This window comes from Centruroides sculpturatus, unplaced genomic scaffold, assembly GCF_000671375.1.
Source record: "Centruroides sculpturatus isolate CEXI.00-Female unplaced genomic scaffold, Cexi_2.0 scaffold956, whole genome shotgun sequence".
Lineage (NCBI taxonomy): Eukaryota > Metazoa > Arthropoda > Arachnida > Scorpiones > Buthidae > Centruroides > Centruroides sculpturatus.
This window is the reverse complement of record NW_019385424.1, coordinates 92,039-110,325: the sequence shown is the minus strand read 5'-3', so window position 1 is coordinate 110,325 and position 18,287 is coordinate 92,039. Positions and strand designations below refer to the sequence as shown.

The 18,287-nt window shown below is 24.7% G+C and overlaps 1 protein-coding gene across 1 annotated transcript in view; it reads right to left on the bottom strand.

The window, feature by feature from the left end:
- Positions 1-1,139: 1,139 nt before the first annotated feature.
- LOC111638855 (glutamate-gated chloride channel-like) overlaps positions 1,140-18,287 on the bottom strand; it is a 63,940-nt gene continuing 46,792 nt past the window's right edge. The window contains exons 2-9 of the mRNA XM_023384617.1: positions 9,207-9,305; positions 9,036-9,115; positions 8,409-8,473; positions 5,945-6,162; positions 5,354-5,436; positions 3,644-3,781; positions 3,067-3,485; positions 1,140-2,995 (exon numbers count right to left, since the gene is read on the bottom strand). Of these exons, the coding sequence (XP_023240385.1) occupies positions 2,687-2,995; positions 3,067-3,485; positions 3,644-3,781; positions 5,354-5,436; positions 5,945-6,162; positions 8,409-8,473; positions 9,036-9,115; positions 9,207-9,295 (1,401 nt within the window). The 5' untranslated portion in view covers positions 9,296-9,305 and the 3' untranslated portion in view covers positions 1,140-2,686. The remainder of the gene's footprint in view (positions 2,996-3,066; positions 3,486-3,643; positions 3,782-5,353; positions 5,437-5,944; positions 6,163-8,408; positions 8,474-9,035; positions 9,116-9,206; positions 9,306-18,287) is intronic.

Below are 18,287 nucleotides of genomic sequence, written 5' to 3'. Positions count from 1 at the left end.
TTGCTAAATATTTTAATTATTGTGTTATTTTTAAACAATTAATATTATTTCGAAGCAATTGATGACTTTTATAACGATAAGAGAGAAAATAGTGTTATTTTTTAAGTAATAATACTTTATATCTTACATATTCTTTGTTCTTTTTTTATTAATTAAGACGTTCTTAAATATGTGGAACATTCATAAAAACTTTATAAGATTGAAGTATATTTTACTTACAAAAATACACATTTAAGTTACATATGTAATTTATATTTTGAAATATTCATTAATGTAAGTTAATAAACTTTATTTTAAAAAGCTAGTTTTTTTTTAATTGATTGCCTTTATTCGTGCATTCAGAGTCATTTGCTGTCTAGAATTTTAAAACTTAATATCGTCACTCAAATCTTAAATGAAATATTGATGATATATCTATGAAAAATTCCATATTCATTCTTGTTTTCTACTGAATTTTTAATATTTTTCTATAAAGAATAATACATTTTTAGATTTTGTTTACCATTATTAAAAATTTAGTAAAAATTGGATGATAAACTCTTCGAATTTTCGGCATTTTGCCATATGTAACACGAGGTGATAAGTAAAGAAAAAAACATTAAAAATATATTTTTCCATATTCTACGAATAAGTATTTTTAAAAACTGTTCCTGTATTCTGGTTATAAACAGCATACTAAATAAAAAATTAATTTCATCAATACATTAATATATATTGTTTTTTAATAATTCAGAATAAAATAAAAATAATAAAAATAACATATTATATTTAAAAATAAGCAATTCTTGATATATTTTAACATTAATATCATTAATTAAAAATAAATAAATAATTTTTTAATTAATAAAACATTTTCTTATCTCTCAAATAGAGCCATAATTATTTAAATTTGAATGCTATGCATTAACATTATGTTTTCAACGTGTCAGTAAAATATATCTTTAATTAAACGTTTTTTTAAAAAACATATTTAATTAGTAAATGAGAATAAAAACAAAAACAACAACGTGAATAAATTGTTTATTGTCTATTTTTAAAAATACTGTACATTGGAGTCTGTTCCCGTTGAAAATAGAACGTTGTATTATATCTTCCAAATTTTCCTCGCAAAATATTCTGTACAATCGAACATTTAAATATTTTTTTTCCAACATTCTTTTAATAATCTCTGATAAACATCTATATTTAAATCATGTGATACTTTTATAGCGAAACATTGATTATTTAAATATTTTCTATTTTATCACATGAAACTTGCACAGAATTTTTGCGTGACAAATTATCGGTCACGAAATGCAAACATAGTTTATGTTAGCAACTGTGAATAGTGTAAACACTTCCAGGACACTCAAGCAATTCAAACGGACAGTTTTTGGATGGTAACCTTACATTCATGGTTTTTTTTTTTTAGAAGAATATCTCACTTGGAAAAATCTGCAATTGCAGTAATATTATTTATGAGAGTGGTTTTTTTTTTCTTTAAATTTAAGACTAAAAAATTATTATTTAATTTTTTCTCTAGCTGGACCATTAGTGGACATTATGTCTATAAGAATTTCGTCTAATTATATAAAAATCTAATATAATTTAAGGTAAAGAAATACATAGATATGTTCCTCTTTTTCGTGTTCGTGTTAACTATATTTGGTAGAAAAGTGAAATTTATAGGCCAGTTTTTTAATATATTTTTTTCCCTACTCTATCTAAAAATTTTAATTTGAAATAATTTAAATTTTTTTAAATATAATGACTATGAGAAAAATATAAAAATTTCTGCTTCTATATTAAATTCAACTTTCTATATAATTTCTAAATCCTTCTTTAATTCTAGTCTTTAAAGCAAGGTAAAACAGAATTTTTAACCAGTAACTTGAAAGGGTTTAGATAATAAAAGTAGTTACAAGAAGATGAATCGATGAAAATCATACATAGAACATAACACAAGTACTGTGTAGTGATAATGAATACATAAGATTGTTTCAACATAAATCCTTATAAATTTTATACAAAATCTTGCTCAACAATTAACAATAACTGAAAATAAACTATAATATACAACGTAATTCAGTTTTTAAATTATTACCCTTTATCGGGAAATTATCTAAATATTAATTTAAAAATTCTATGATATTAAAGAAAACAAAACTCTTTTTTCAAACACAACAAACATCGAATTCAATCTATCGATAATATCTTATAAATAAAGGGATAATGATATAATGAGTTGATTTTTTTTTTAATATTTTGCTATGTCAGGCTATAGAATAGATTTCTGTTTAAATGATCACTACTTGAAAACAAGATAGAAATTAATATTGTAAATTCATATGCATATAATGTAGAAATATATAAGGAAATTATGAGATAAATTGGTGAAGTCTTTATTCTGTTATGTGCACTTATTGATGTGTATGAAGAAATTCAAAAGTATGAAAAAAACACAAACATTTTCCTCGAGAAGCTATCTTCTTAATATTTCTCTTAGAAAAACTGTTTGTGTATTTACAGCAAGTAAATAAATGATGATATTTGCAATGTGCACCCATACATACTCGATCTTGTTCTTCAGTAACTCTTATGGGTTCTAAGAGGTTCCTCAGATGCAAAATAATTATCGTTCTTAACATTCTACTAAACACAGATTGATGCCTTCTGCCCATTTTAACCAAAAGATATTTTTGGTAACTTATTCTACATTTTCAGAACTAAGATTCCAGTTCTCCGGTCGTCTTGGTTCAATACAGGCGTAAGCTAAGAAAAAACCAAAGACGAAAAGCCCAAAGAGGATAGGAAAGACTGCTCTCGACACATTGTCGATGTTCTTAGAAATCCTCTGAGACGAAGGTGGATTCTGGATGAGAAGTTGTGGACGCTTTAACCAGGAAAACACTGACAACGAAGGTCCTGCTCTACCCTCTACTCCTTCAGTTCCTCTTTCTCTTGCCATAGAACTGCTCATATCATTGCTGTCTGATGTGTTCTTTTGATTGCTGGTCTAAAATAAAATAAATACATTAAAAATTAATATTAAATATTTATAATTTCGTATTAAATTTTTATATTTACTTCTATACTGCCACACCATCTTCCTACTTGTGACAGAGTTGCTGTAGGCCTTAGCATATCGGTTTGATGAGTACTGGAAGAGGGCCGGGATCCTTTTGGTAGTTTTCTATGTAAATAGTTTGCAATAATGAACTCTAACATGGAGGCATAGATAAAGAACATACAGACACCATCCCAGAGGTTCATGGCTGTAAGATTGGACACAACAGGAAGAGTAGAGCGAAAGCTGTTCGTTGTAGTGCAAAAGTTCAACATGGTCGTAACACCAATCATGACTCGTGCAGGCACTGCATTAACGTCGAGCCAAAAACTAATAAAAGAACTTGTCACTAAAACTATGCCAGGCACAAAGACAGTACTGAAGTAAAAGGATTTATCTCTTGTGAAAACTAAAAGCACCCGTAAACAGCTATAATTACCTAAAAGAATAAATTTGAAATATTGTTTTCAGACATTATTCTTATTTATTTCTAATTAAAAAAATAGCTTTATTTCCACTTCATCATCTTCTATGGTAAGTGCTATATAAATAACTCGATTAAGTTAGAATAAATATAATAAATATAAAAAGAATTACCTCTCCACGTATGTTGTTTGTCGCATATTCCAGTATCATTTTTTACAAGGTATGCATTATGCGATCGAAGGGCTTTAGTACTAACAAAGGAAGCATTCTCGTTCCATTTTAATTCTAGTTCCGAAACTTCATGCGAAACTTCAAAGGAAGAAATCAAACGAGTACTGCATTTTATGATAAAGTATAAATCTTAGAAATCTAAATAAATATTAATTTCTTTTGTAGATAGATAAGAAATAAATTTTGATCACAGATTCTTAATTAGAATAACATTTTCTTAGTAGCTTTCTTTCAAAACTCAGCATTTTCACGATATTCTAAAAATTTTAATAATTTTATTAATAAATTATAACTATTTTATTATCTAAAATATGCACTTATTTTTATAATTTGATTTCCTACTTTATAAATATGCGATAATAACTTTTAAAATAATTTCTCAAGAAATTCGTTTGGCAAATCTAATGAAATGACTACTTAATAAAATAAATGAAAATTTATTAGCAAGCTTATAGTCAAAATTTTAAATTTTGTTACGTGAAGTATCGCGGAATAAATACTTAAAAATATTTCTGTCAGTCTAATTGTTTTTTTCGAATTTGAAAACAATAGAATACTACAAATAATGTAAACGATTGAAAATTACAATGTAAAGAATTTGCTGAATTAGCTTCGTTCAATACAAGTCTTTGTCCTTTAGACAATCTAAATTGTCCCTGACGAAAAAAGCATCTAAATTAACTATGAATAAAGCTGTAGATCCTTATATGTTATATTTATAACATATTTTATTTTATTCCAGTAAACTTAACAATAGTAAGTACATAAAAGTAGAATACAAGCTTATAATTCTATTGAAACATATTATAATATTTGAGTCCTATTTTATTTTATTTTTGCGTGTTTATATAATCCTCAAAACTCATGACAAATTAAACAAGAACATAACAACATTTATTAAATATTGAATACATCTAAGCGTACTTAAAATGATTAAAATTACAATTAACCTTGGCCATTTCCTTCTACTTTACTAAATATTATTTTGAATTTTTAGCTTCTCAATTATTCAGAGCGTTATTTTAAAATACAAAGATAAATAAATAAGATCTTATGAGGATTTTCTCATGCAATCATACAATTATTTTTCTGCGAAATTATATTGACATTCTTATTGCCGTGTCAAAAAATATATAAATTATTTTTTTGAGTCATATTATTGTATCAAAAATATATGGAAATATATAATATACGATACATTATATATACACAGTCGTATATATAAAAATACGATAGCGATATATGAGATATACATCATATACTGTATTTATACCTTATATAATATATATATAGGTCTATATGTATACTTTATATAATTTATAATGCTGAATCTTGAAAGAAAATAGTGTTTTGTCTTTAAAAACTCACTTTATAAACATTTTATTGTAATAGACAGTTCTTTTAATGCGTAAAGAATAGAATTACACAATGTATTAAAATATTAGGCACTCCTATTTTTATATTTTAAATATATAAAAATAAAATGACAATAATTTAATATGACAAAACTAAAATAAATTTTTATATTTTAAACTTTAATAGCACGTTTTCTTTTATCTTTATTAAAACTGACTATAAATTCTTCCATTTTTAGTTAATACAATAATATTAAATTAATAATAAAAAGAATATTTAGATGAAAAAACCTACCACTTTCTATAGCAAAAGGACACTTTGGATTATCGAATGGAAATATTTCTAAGTTTCCCTGACAGTTCAGCACCATATATCGCCTATAAATAAATTAATATAAACTAAAACAATTAAACATAATATAATTTTAAAATTAAAAACATTTATCTATCGTTTAGAATATGTATAAAAGGTGGCCCAAAAGTCATTTAACCGAATCAGATAACATTTAAGCCTTTCTGTGATATAAATTTAAATTTTTATGATGACAATTCAGTTCTATTTATAAGTAATTTTTTATTGTAAATATGTAAAACTAGTTTTTGTTTCTTTAATTAAAAAAAATTAATACATACTTTCTTCCAAAAATAAATGATTTACAATTATACCTTTATTCAAGAATATTTTAAAATAATTTTTTTGTTTGTATAAAATGTAGGTTTAAGTAAATAATAAACCATTAACAAAACACATTGAATGTATGAAAGGGATTCGACTTTAGGAAAATTTAATATTAAAATAAAAAAAAATGAAAGTGCTTCTTATTTTCTTTATTAACAGCTGTTTTGCACAGAGATTCAATGAGTTTGCTAAACATATTGATCCTACCTCATTATATAAACGACGGTTCCGTTTCTGAACAACTTCAGAGCCATGTGATCCGGTTGAGGAGTCTTGAATTCTCCATGCTTAATGAAATACGTGTCGGGCAACCAGATTTTCTGTACATGCATTAAAGCGTTTAGATATTGATGAGAACCTCCATCATCGAATTCTAAGCGATAATCAGTCCAATAAAGATGGAGTAAAAACTCCACTTCGTACTTCTATAATTTAAATTTATTAAAAAATATATTTGTTTTTAACAATTATAATTATCGATTTTTTAATTATACACAAATTTTAGAAGATAAACAAGCTCATCAAAAAATGATTTATCTTTTTATCAATAGATGGCAACACTAATATTTACGAGTAATTAGTTTTATTTTAAGTTATTTATATTATAACCTTAAAACTTAAAATTTTTTTATTAATTAATTTATTTTATTTAAAAAAATAAATTATATATTTATTGAAATTTTTTTTCGTTTTAAGTTTGAATATAATTGTTATTGGTACGTGTCGCCATCTGTTAATGCAATTAAAAAAACGTTTAAATTTTTCTTAAAAACTTTTTATGAAAATTTTAAACTTTGAACATTACCGAATGTTTCGAATCATTCCAATTGATGATGATACTTAAAAAATTAGATTAAAAATAAATTTGGGTGGAGTGATAAAACATGCAAACGGATAACAAAATGACTATAATTAAAGACTATTTTTCTCTTTTAAATTCAAAGAAAATCGATGATTCATTATAATAACTTACTATTTTAAGTTTAAAATTGCCATTTAAATAGTTAAATCATTACCAATATTTAAATTTCTATTCTTTACAGTGAACATTGCACATTACAATTTATAAATACTATTTTTTTCAGTATTTCTAGCATTAACTGTTTACTTTTAACAAACTTTTTATTCGGTACATTTATAATTATGAAGAATTTTTCTTTGTACATAACTTTAAGCCATTTAAATACTGTTAATGCTGATAAGTACACTTTTCTCGTAGGTATCGAATGTATTACACAATTAAAATGTCTAACCAAATAATTGAATTATATGGAAATATTTATGAAAAATAATGAGTAATATGACAAAACACTATCAGGATAGTCTTAGTTATATTACTGATCACTATCAAATACAACATATTTACACAATATATATAAAATAACTCCCTTTTTTCATTTGATAAAATATTAATTGATTTTATATATAGTAGTGGTATGGGATCTGTGAAATTCTAAGCAAGCGTGGACTTGCGAGACCTTTTATATAAATTTATATAAAATTCCTATTACAAGATACAAGCTAGAATCTTAGTATTAAATTTTGAATAATATATCATGGACGAATATACATTTATACAATACCTCTGAGCCCTTAAAGCTATACTATAGGCCAAAATCTGGAATATTTACCCTTAATTGTGTAGTAACTTATTGCACACGTAATTTTTTGGCATTAAATAAATAACTACTTTTTGATACATTAAATACCATTAGAACTAGTTTTAATTTAATATATAAATATCTATGTATTTATATTGATACGTTAATTCTCATATATATAGTTTATAAAAATTAATTTTCAAATAACACCATTTAATTAACAGATTAAGCTACTAAAATTAATATAAATATTCATCAACTAATATTATTTATTAAGATTAGTTTCAAATGTGTATTAAAAATTAGCAATATTCTTAACAGATAATTCCGCTTAATATAATAATTTTTAGTAAATAAAAGCACTTTAGAATTTTAACGATATCAACATCATAAAGAATAAGCAAGCAAGCAATTTATTATTTAAATATTCCCTTCGAAAGTATTCATTAAATAAATAATTTACGTGCAAGATTTACAAGATACACGCATTTAGAATTCATACAGTACATTAGTTTGAACTCTTATTTTACTAATTTCTATTTATTTACTGGTTATAGCCTCTAGACAATACACTTCGAAGAAAACGATAACAAAAGTGCAATCAATCAATGTCAAATTTGATATACAATTTCGAGTAAATGATGTATTATTGGATTTAATTTATTAAAAAAATTATATTTTAATTAAATTATTTCTTCACTTTTTAATAAAAATTATTTAAAAAATTAAAAATAAATACACTGCTACAATGTAATTAATACGTATAATATGAATTATAATGCCCAAACAAGTATTATAAAAATATAATGTAACCTGATAAACATTATGAATTTTATTCTAAAATTACTTAATGAAAAATTAGGGAATATTTCGTATATTTAAGATCCTATAAACTGTTTATATATTGAAAATATTTTTCTGAGAAAACAAGATAGAATAAACTTTAGTGCAAAGCTTTTGTATCTATTTATTTATACCGCAGCTGGACACTAACTGGAAACTTCATTCTCCAAATGACTGGCAGTCTCAATAAATTCACTATAAAAACAAGTAAGTAATGCAATACTTACTAAACTGGACTCGTCTGGTGAAGATAGCGATAGCAGCATTACTGTCACGTTTACTAGCGTGTGATCTGAAAAAAAAAACAATCAAAATATACTGTTTTTCTACTAAAAATACCTCAAAATTGAAATTTAGGATTTTTCAATGTATACAGAAGATTTTTAATATAGCACATATAACAGATAAATAGTAAATATCGTAGTAAATACTATAATAATATTAGATGAGATCTTATATGCTACATACAACTAACGCTTAAAAAATAATATTGGATGAAATATTTAAATTTAGTGAGGAAGTTTCTTCCATTTTATACATTTTTTATATCCTAGAAGCAAAGTTTATATAGAAAATAAATTATAAATAATTCGTCTTTTTTTATACGTCTACTATTTAGTAAATTTTATTTATAAATTATTTCTCTTCTCATAATATAATGTTCACATATACTGTTATGTATTTATTAAAATTCTATTAAGAATTCTATTCAGATAAACTTTATTAAAATTTATACTTCCTTCTGGAATTATTTACATTTTTAATTCTTAATTTAAAATATTACAAGGCATCTCACTGTGCTTTATTTCATTATCAACACCTGTCTTCAATTACGTATTATCTCAATAACTTACTATACGGTCTAATCCTATGATCGTATCCCTCTGCATTTACAATATAATCTAAAATTTCTTTGTCTGTCTTATTGATAAACCTGTAAATTAATTATATATATATATTAATTAATAGATCTTGCTTGATAATTTAAATTAAATTAATTATTACAGTTAAATATTTATACTCACGTAGGACTTTGTGCTGTACAAAACATAGGCACTTGACAAAAGACAGCCACAATGACGAAAGCAAACGCATATCTCCACCAATTCCACATTCTCTGCTTTCTAAAAAAAAGTAGAAATTAAATTAAAATATTAAGTAATTAAGAATTATTTTTCACTTTNTCTTTTAAAAAAAAAAGCATGTAAACGAATATTATATAATTCCTAACCCTTTTAATTGTATTTTTAATTTTTTATTAATTGTATTTTAATTTATTCGTCAATCATTGTTTTCGTTATTTTTATGTATTTCGGGTATAATTTAATGTTTATATAGAGAACTAAATATAATATGCCTAACCTATTTTTTATTCTTATTGTATTTTACATTGTATTCTTTTTAATTGTATTTTAATTTATTCGTCAATCATTGTTTTTGTTATTTTTATGCATTTTATTTCTGATTTAATGTTAATTAGGGGGGAGAAAATCTATTGTCGTAAGACTTTTCCTAATGTGATTGAAATAAATAATAATTATTATTCAGTAAATCATACATAATTAAAAAAGTAATTAAAGAATATTTCAATTACAATTAACATTTTTCTGTAAATATACAAATTTAAATATAGAATAAACAATCATAAATGCATTAACTGTTAGAAGAAACAATCATCGTGATGTAAGTATTTTCTTCCTGATTATATTTCTTAATGTTCGAATATATAAAATAAATAAGGAAACATAAAAGTGAATGGTCTTCATCAATTGTTGAATGTAAAAGAAAGATACATAAAGTTTATGGTAAATAACAAAAACGTAGGCCAAATCATAGAGTTTAACACGCAATCATTTAAAATATATCAACATTTTTTTTAATTGAAAATCAAGATGTGCATAGCATTAATGTTTTGTTAGAATGTCTTTTTAATTTTTTTTTAAATAAAACATTATAAATACAATAGAGTCTTGCTAATCCACCATTCCTTGCACAGAAAGACGTCATATTAGCGATAATGCCAGATTATTGAGAGTATTCACGCTTATAGGGAATAAATGAAGTGATTTTTCTCCCTTTGGTAGGCCTACTAATTCTTTTTGGAGCTGTCGTACTTTTCTTATTATAAAACATTGTAGTGATACAATAATTGTAAGTTTAATTTTTATTTAAATTTAATGTTACAAGTTTATCACACTCACTTATCGTATGAAATATAAGCAAAACGAATAAAAGAAACAGTTAATATTTTGGTTGATTTTTATGTTTTAACCAGACTTTTTAGTTATTTTAATTAATTTATTATGTAACAATTCAATTTTTATTTAAATTTAATTATTATTTTCATAATAATTGCTGAAAAAAACGCAATTATGTTCTATTTAAGGTATCAACGAAACGAATAAAAATATTCAAAAAATCGTAGAATAACATTGATTTTAGCAATTCAATTAAAAAATTTCGGGCATTTTAACTGTGAAAAATCTGAATTTATAGTGAATTTCTTGTATAGAAAACATTGTTAACACCTTCAAAAAAAAATACTTTATTTAGCATCATCAATTTTTAAATTCTACTTTAATAATTAAGTATTAAGATTAAGGATTTAATTTTAAACTTTTCTAAGTTCTAAACTTTGTTTACGACTTTAAAAACTCTCTCCCTCTGTGAGAAAAATCCAATTAACCAAAAGAAATATTTATATTATGTTTTTATTTTGATTTATTTATTAAAAATTGAGAGATAAAACGAGGTAATTGTAACTTTAATCTCTAGATTAGATAATCGCATTAATTATGTAAAGATTAATTAAAAAAACTCTTATTTTTAATCTAGAGATAATTAATGTAAAATTAAAAAGCCAACTTTCGCATTTATGGCCATGTTTTTGCCATATAAGTACATATAAAACATTAAAAAAAACGAGTAATAAATATGAAGTTATGTGCAATATTTATTCTAAAAACCTATTTTAAAATTATTGTCTACATAAAATAAGGGCCCTCATCTTAGTGTAACGATGGGGGTATGATTTATAGCCATGTTTTTTACCTTAAAACATTTATAAACCGTATAAAATACACTACCTAACCTTTATATTTTAACATAGAAACACCCCGAAATACGCATAAATCATATAAGATACACTATTTTACTGTTATACTTTATTATAGAAATACCCCAAAACCCATAAAATGCACTAATTTACCATTATACTTTTCCATAAAAAACACATAAGCAGTAAGAAGTGAATATAATTTGCACATAAACATACGAATTTATCATACGAATCTATGGTACCATGCATAGAAATACATAAATATTATATAATTAAAGACCTTTTTAAAAGAAATAATTGTTTAAGAAATTATTATTTAAATTTAAAAAAGTATTTTTAAGGATTTTAATTTCGATTACCGACCATTAATGAATAGTCTATAATTGTTTATCGTTTAATTATAATTAAAATAATTAATTATAATTACCGAAAATGTCATTAAATTTCAAAGTTTCAAAAACTAATAGGAAAAATTTTTTGTTAATTAAATTTCCACTCAAAAATTCCTCAATTAATTTATTTTAAGTTACAATTTACAAATAAAATACAACTTAAGATTATGAAATTCTAAACTAAACATATCAACAACGAAGCCAACAATTGTAAAAAGTGTGTTAAGAACGTACAGACAGACACACGTCTACATAATCAACTCATGAAAAATCCATATACGTCAATGTAAGGAGTGTTATTGATGTTATGCTTATATTTATATCAATGTAAATATCATCTAAACTGTGCAATACACTATAGAGTAGTGTGACGTATATAATGAATGATAGTGTTTTTGGATAGTGAAAGGGAGACATTTTGAAATCGGTAAGGGACGAGAAAATCGGTAGAATTTTTGTAGAATTATCTTGACACTACATCTGTCATAACTTTACCTCCTCTTTCTCGTGTGCAATTCACTTTCTTCATCCATTTAGTGATTGATATAAGCTGTTGTGATGTATGCTGTGTGTAGCGAATGATCCGTGACGTAACACAGATAATATGCCTGGGAGTCTCTTTAGTCTCCCAGGCATATTATCAACTAATTAGTAACACTGTGCTGAAAATATTTATAGTGTTGCCCATTTAATAGACTGTAACTTATAAAGTCGTGAAATTAAAAAAAAAACAAAAAAAAATGGCCTTTTAAACTTTACTGTTGATAATAAAGTTATGCTACTTTAATGCCCTTTTTTTATGTTAGTTGTGTTTCTTTTAATTATATTTATTAATTTAAGTGGATTTTTTAAAGTTTTATTAATGATTAAAAGGGGGGGCTTTTACTCGTTCATGCATTGTACTGTACAGTACAATTATAACACCTCTGTAGGGATTCTGCAGTTAATTTTACAGCTAGACACTATAGAGTTTGAATCCTTATAGCAAAACTCATATAGTTAGAATCTATAAATAGAGCTTTAGAGAATCCTGTAGGAATCGTTATAGCTCCTGAAGGATCTGCATAAACAGAAACCCTTTGTAAGGATCCTGCAGTTGATTTAACAGCTAGACACTATACAGTTTGAGTATTTATGGCAAAACTCCTATAGTAAGAAGTCCAGGATTGAGATTTATTATGAAAAGAAGTCCTGTATGATCATTCCCCTTAGAGTGTGTAGTAAATGTTTATATAATTTCCTTAAGGATCTCTATAATTATAACATTTACAGAGAATATTTTCTGTATATCTTATTTCTCTCTGTAGGGATCCTACAGTTAATTTTACAGGTAGACACTATACAGTTTGAATCCTTAGAAAAAACTTATCTTTATAGTTTCTGTAAGGATTAGATAATCCTGTATATCCCTATATTCTAGNTACAGTACATGCATTCGTAAATTTAGATTACTTTTTTCTGTACTATATTAAAAACTAAAATTTATTTGTTTGTAAGCTTAAAATAGATTCTCATTAACCATATATTATTAAAAATGCATTAATAAATAAAATACAGAACTGGGAATAGTAATTTATAGTTTAGCCTAGCGACAAGTAGATTCGGAGACAAGTAGATTCGACTTACGTCGTTTTTCGACTTAAGTCGTTTTCCTGGAACCAATTACCGACGTAAGGCGAGGTATACCTGTATATGTTAAATGTGTGTATTTTATATATATTTATGCATTTATAAAATTAATTTACATATTCTTATGTATTGAATAATATACTTTATCTAAAATATATTATAATTTTAATTTTATGAAGAGTCTTGAATGTATAATATTGTAAAAAGTAAGAAAAAAATCGTATTATATTTTTCAAACAACAGGGTGGCCCAAAATATAATAACCACAGTATATTTTAAGCTTTCAATGAAGAGTATGAATCACAAATGATAACAGATTTTAATAATTCTTAAATATGGAAGTCCGAAAAATTTGTATATACACTTTGTATACACATAATATAATATAAAGATAAAAATTATTAATAATTAAAGTGTGTATACGTTTTTTGGGACAACCTGCATGTAGCTCGGTAAACTGATTTTTCAGTCATTCTTTATTTACTTAACTAATATAATTAGATTTATATTAAATGTAATATAATATCAATGTAAATATATCGGATCTTTTGCATTATTGTCTATATGCTTTAATTCTTTATAAATATTTTCGTTTATCAGCTTAAAAAATTGAAAACAAATTATATTATATATATAAAAAAAGTACCTGTATTAAAATAATCTGCTTTTTATTAATAATTTATTCATAAATATTTTTAAAATAAACTAAATAAAATATAAACTTTTATTTAAAATAAACTACTTAATAACTTGAGAGAAGAAATTTAAATTGTTTAAATTTTTTTTATAAATTTGATAGATTTTTCAATTGAAATCACAAAGTATAAAAATTCTATTTTTTTTATGAGACGATATATAAAATATAAGTGATATTTTTAGTTTGTTTTACGCTTTCTAGGATTACGAATGTGCATTTATATTGTATACATCAAAATTTAAAATAGTTTAAAACACGTCTATATCCTACTCAACTACACATTTTTTAAATATTTTCTTGACATGTTTATACCCTTGAAGTTCTGAACTTTTCGAATTTTTATGAAGAAATATTTTGAAATATTTATATTAACAAAAATTGTTGAGTTTCTTTCATTTTAATGTATTTAAATTCTTTAATAAATTTCAATATTTTTATAATTTATGGATTTATTGGTAAAAAACACAAAATAGATTTATTTTTCAATAAAGAATAACATTTTTCATTTTTTATAATGTATTATTTTATAAATTATATAAAAATTTCATTTCAGTGATAAATAAAAAGAATTTTCTTACGTCTAAATATAGCCTATATATATAAAAATTAAAATAATCATTCAATTACTTTAAATCAATGCATAATTCTAAAATAATTAAAACTTGTTATTCAACGTAAAATTCAGTAAAAAACTTGCCTTAAAGGAAAATAAATCACGGAACGAAACTGAATTATTTGCTAAAATTTTCCGTTCTGTTATTAAACACTGTCGTAAACCGAAAACCTGCCTAATGCGGACACTAAAGACATTTTAGGAATTAGTTACATAACGTAATGTGATTAAAGCTAAATTTTTTAGCATGACAGTAAATAAAATTTAACTATAGGCTTTATATCCAAACAGTGCTAATGTAATTTTGAATAATTATTATATTTTAAATTTTATGTTACATTGATTTGCATGCTACTTCTGAATTTTATATTTACCAGTAAAGGAAATTTATGTAGGAAACTGTTTCAATTTATTTATAATTAATCTTTTAAACATTTGTTTCTTCTCCTAAAACTTTATGCATTTAGAGCGTTTTAGAAATAAACATCTCAATTCATTAAGTACTAATTAGCATGTGATACGTCTTTGGGAATAGGGAAATTAATGCACATTCTGTGTGTAATGGGTATTTTTTTACACATATTTTTTCCTTAATTTCTGTACATTTCAATTTTTCAACATCTTTGAAAGAGTGAAACTAAACTATGGTATTATTTAATCTTGTATTACTTTCCCGGCTATTATATATAATAAAGGGAAAGTATGGCGATCGGTCAAAAAATGACCACCCCAAAGAAGTTTACATTTTTGGATTCAGGGGTCCTTTAACATCGAGAACTGCAAAAACAATCGGGGTAATTTCTGCATGTATGAATGTTAGCGTGTGTATGGGGGCACGACTTTGTTCACCCTCTTTGAAGCTTAATAATTCTTGAGCTTTTTTGTTGAAAATTTCTGAAATTTTGCAGAGAGGTTTATTTATTAAGGTGATTGATGCTATTAAATTTTGGTGATTAAAGGTCGAGGAGATGGGGAGATAAGGGGGTTGTATGTATCTCCAGTAGGGTCGGACTTAATGACGATTTTACTCGTTATTAGTATAATATTTACAATTTTTTATAAAATTCATCCCTATCCTCAAAATTAAGTTTTCTGCCATTTTATAATAGTTAAATATATAAAGATTTTAAAATAAAATATGATAACAGATGGCGCCACCAAAATTTTAAATGTTTCCGGGAAAGTTCAGCAACTCGTTGCTGGCTTATTTTCTATTATTTGTAAGTAAAAATATTTTGAAGAAGAAAAATGTTATTTTGGGATTTATAGATAAATAAATAAATTTGTTATGTCCTTCTAATCCGACTTTCACCACAGTTCAAAAACCACTCAAAATTTTCAGACATTGACCCAATTAGTCTTTACAACTGTGTTACCCGTATGTATACTGTTATAAGAGACACCGTGTGCGCTTCTATAACAGACTTTACATATCGCAAAATTGCTAATAAGTCACAAAGAAAAAAATTTCCAAACACATTCACAAATAGAATAAATTATACTAAAATTTCCATACACTAGTGTAATTGCACTTGTAAATAGAAGCATTATTTTATTTTACATATAATTAATAATTTTATAAAAATAGTCATATAGTCTACGAACTGGATATAATTATTTCTTTGCCTTCAATACGATACATTTAACATATATAATAAGTACTGTGCACATATAAATAACACATGAGCAATTAACTATAATTATCGTTAGATAATCGAATTTTGAATGATAATGAAATCAAAATTCCAACTTAACGGGAATTGCTAACGCCTACATATTTCTAATAATGCCATTAGAACATCAGGAATTGGTCATGGGCGAGCTGTTCCGAATAAGTTGGACACCGTCAAGTGACCGACCCCACTGTAATGGCTAATGGATAATGGCTAAACCCATTATTGGTATGATTAAAAAAGCATTTTTAGTACCCCCATGAAAGAAAAAAGTAAAAATTTAAAAAAAAGTAGTTAACATCACAGCTTTTATGGCATCCTCATTTAAAAATTGTGATAAAATTAATCATAATTTACATATATTTTTCTGAAGTTTTATTAGAAGAATTAAATGACTTTCAAAAGATTAAAATACACAGTTTGATATCACTCAGTGTTGAACTGAACGATCCGAGAGGAAATCGCTAACATTTCTGTTGAAGTGTTATGTCGAGCCATAAAAAAATAATATTAGTTTGCTAATTCATCAATGAAATAATCTATATTATTAATTGTCATAAATAAATGTATTGGAAATGTGTTTTCTCCTCCAAAAATCTTCGTTTCTTTTTGACATCTCGTATTTATTATTTTGAACTGATTAAAATGTCTGAAATATTTTATATACTTCAGATGTAAAGATTTATCTATTTTATACACTATAAATAGATAGCAAAATACCATGCTCTATTTTTAAAGTATGACTTGTCATTTTATAAATAATTCGTTTTATATCTATGTTGACTGTTACTTTTATTGATATTTTACGTACATTCTTTATATATTACATCGAATTGATATTTCATTATAAATAATTTAAAACAACATAGAAAAGATATGAAAGCAACTATTTTTCACATGATTTTCCAAAAGTATATCATATATTTAAGTTATGGTGTTTGATACATATAGGCAACATACCCTATTCATACATTTTTTAATACATTCAACTTTATGATATTTCAAAGACAATTCTGTTATATCAACGGAAAATATAGCAGTATGTCAATAAAAATACATACATATTACATTTTCAATTGACAAAAATTCACTTGTTGCATTGTGAAAATCATGTCGAAGTACAAAACATTTTACAATTTTAAATTGGAATTGATTCAAATTGTTAAAGAAAACAACAAAGCAATTCCTTCCTTTTGTATATACAATAGTTTTTCTTAAATCGCATTCTTTAAAATTTGAATTTCAAACAATATCACTTGATTTGTAACAGGTATTGTTTTAGGCTTCAAATACTTTTTATACTCGCAGTTTTTAAAATCAGAGAACAGTAATATTACTCAAAAATTCAGTAAATAAATAAAAAAGAAATATTGAGTACATTCACAAATTTCGTAAGATAAATTTTATNCACAAATTCCGTAACATAAATTTTATAAGATAAAATTGCGATTTTTAACAATAGATAAAAATTTAAATTAACACACAAAAATAATTAGAAACGATGTCGCAGCTGCCACTAGAAAAACTAATTTTAATGTAAACATTCATATTTTCTATTTCCTAGCAATATTTTATGTAATTTATAAATACAGTATTTATTTGCATAATAATTTGACTGAATATAATTTTTCTTTTCATATCACCATCGATTTCCCAAATCTCAATAAAATAAATGAAATAATTTGCAAATAATAATGAATGAAATCAAAATGACGAATAAAAATAAAAAATAGATTATTGTTGAATCCTAAGATAGCAAAGAAGAAAAAAATTTCCTATTACAATGAATGAATGATAATGCTGAAGTAGCTTTATATAAGAGACCGTTTCCGTGTGCACAGGTAGGTATACCAACGAACAATTTGAATTTCGTGATGCGTTTTTCGTCAAGAGACTTCCCAGTTTATTGCTAAATTGCATCGTGTACTGAATCTGCAGTATGAATTTCAGCAAGATGAGGGGGTAACCAGGTGGACATAGAAAGTAGTAAGCCAATTTCAGGAGTCTTGTTTAGCTTTTTCAGGCAACACCTGTAAGATTTTCA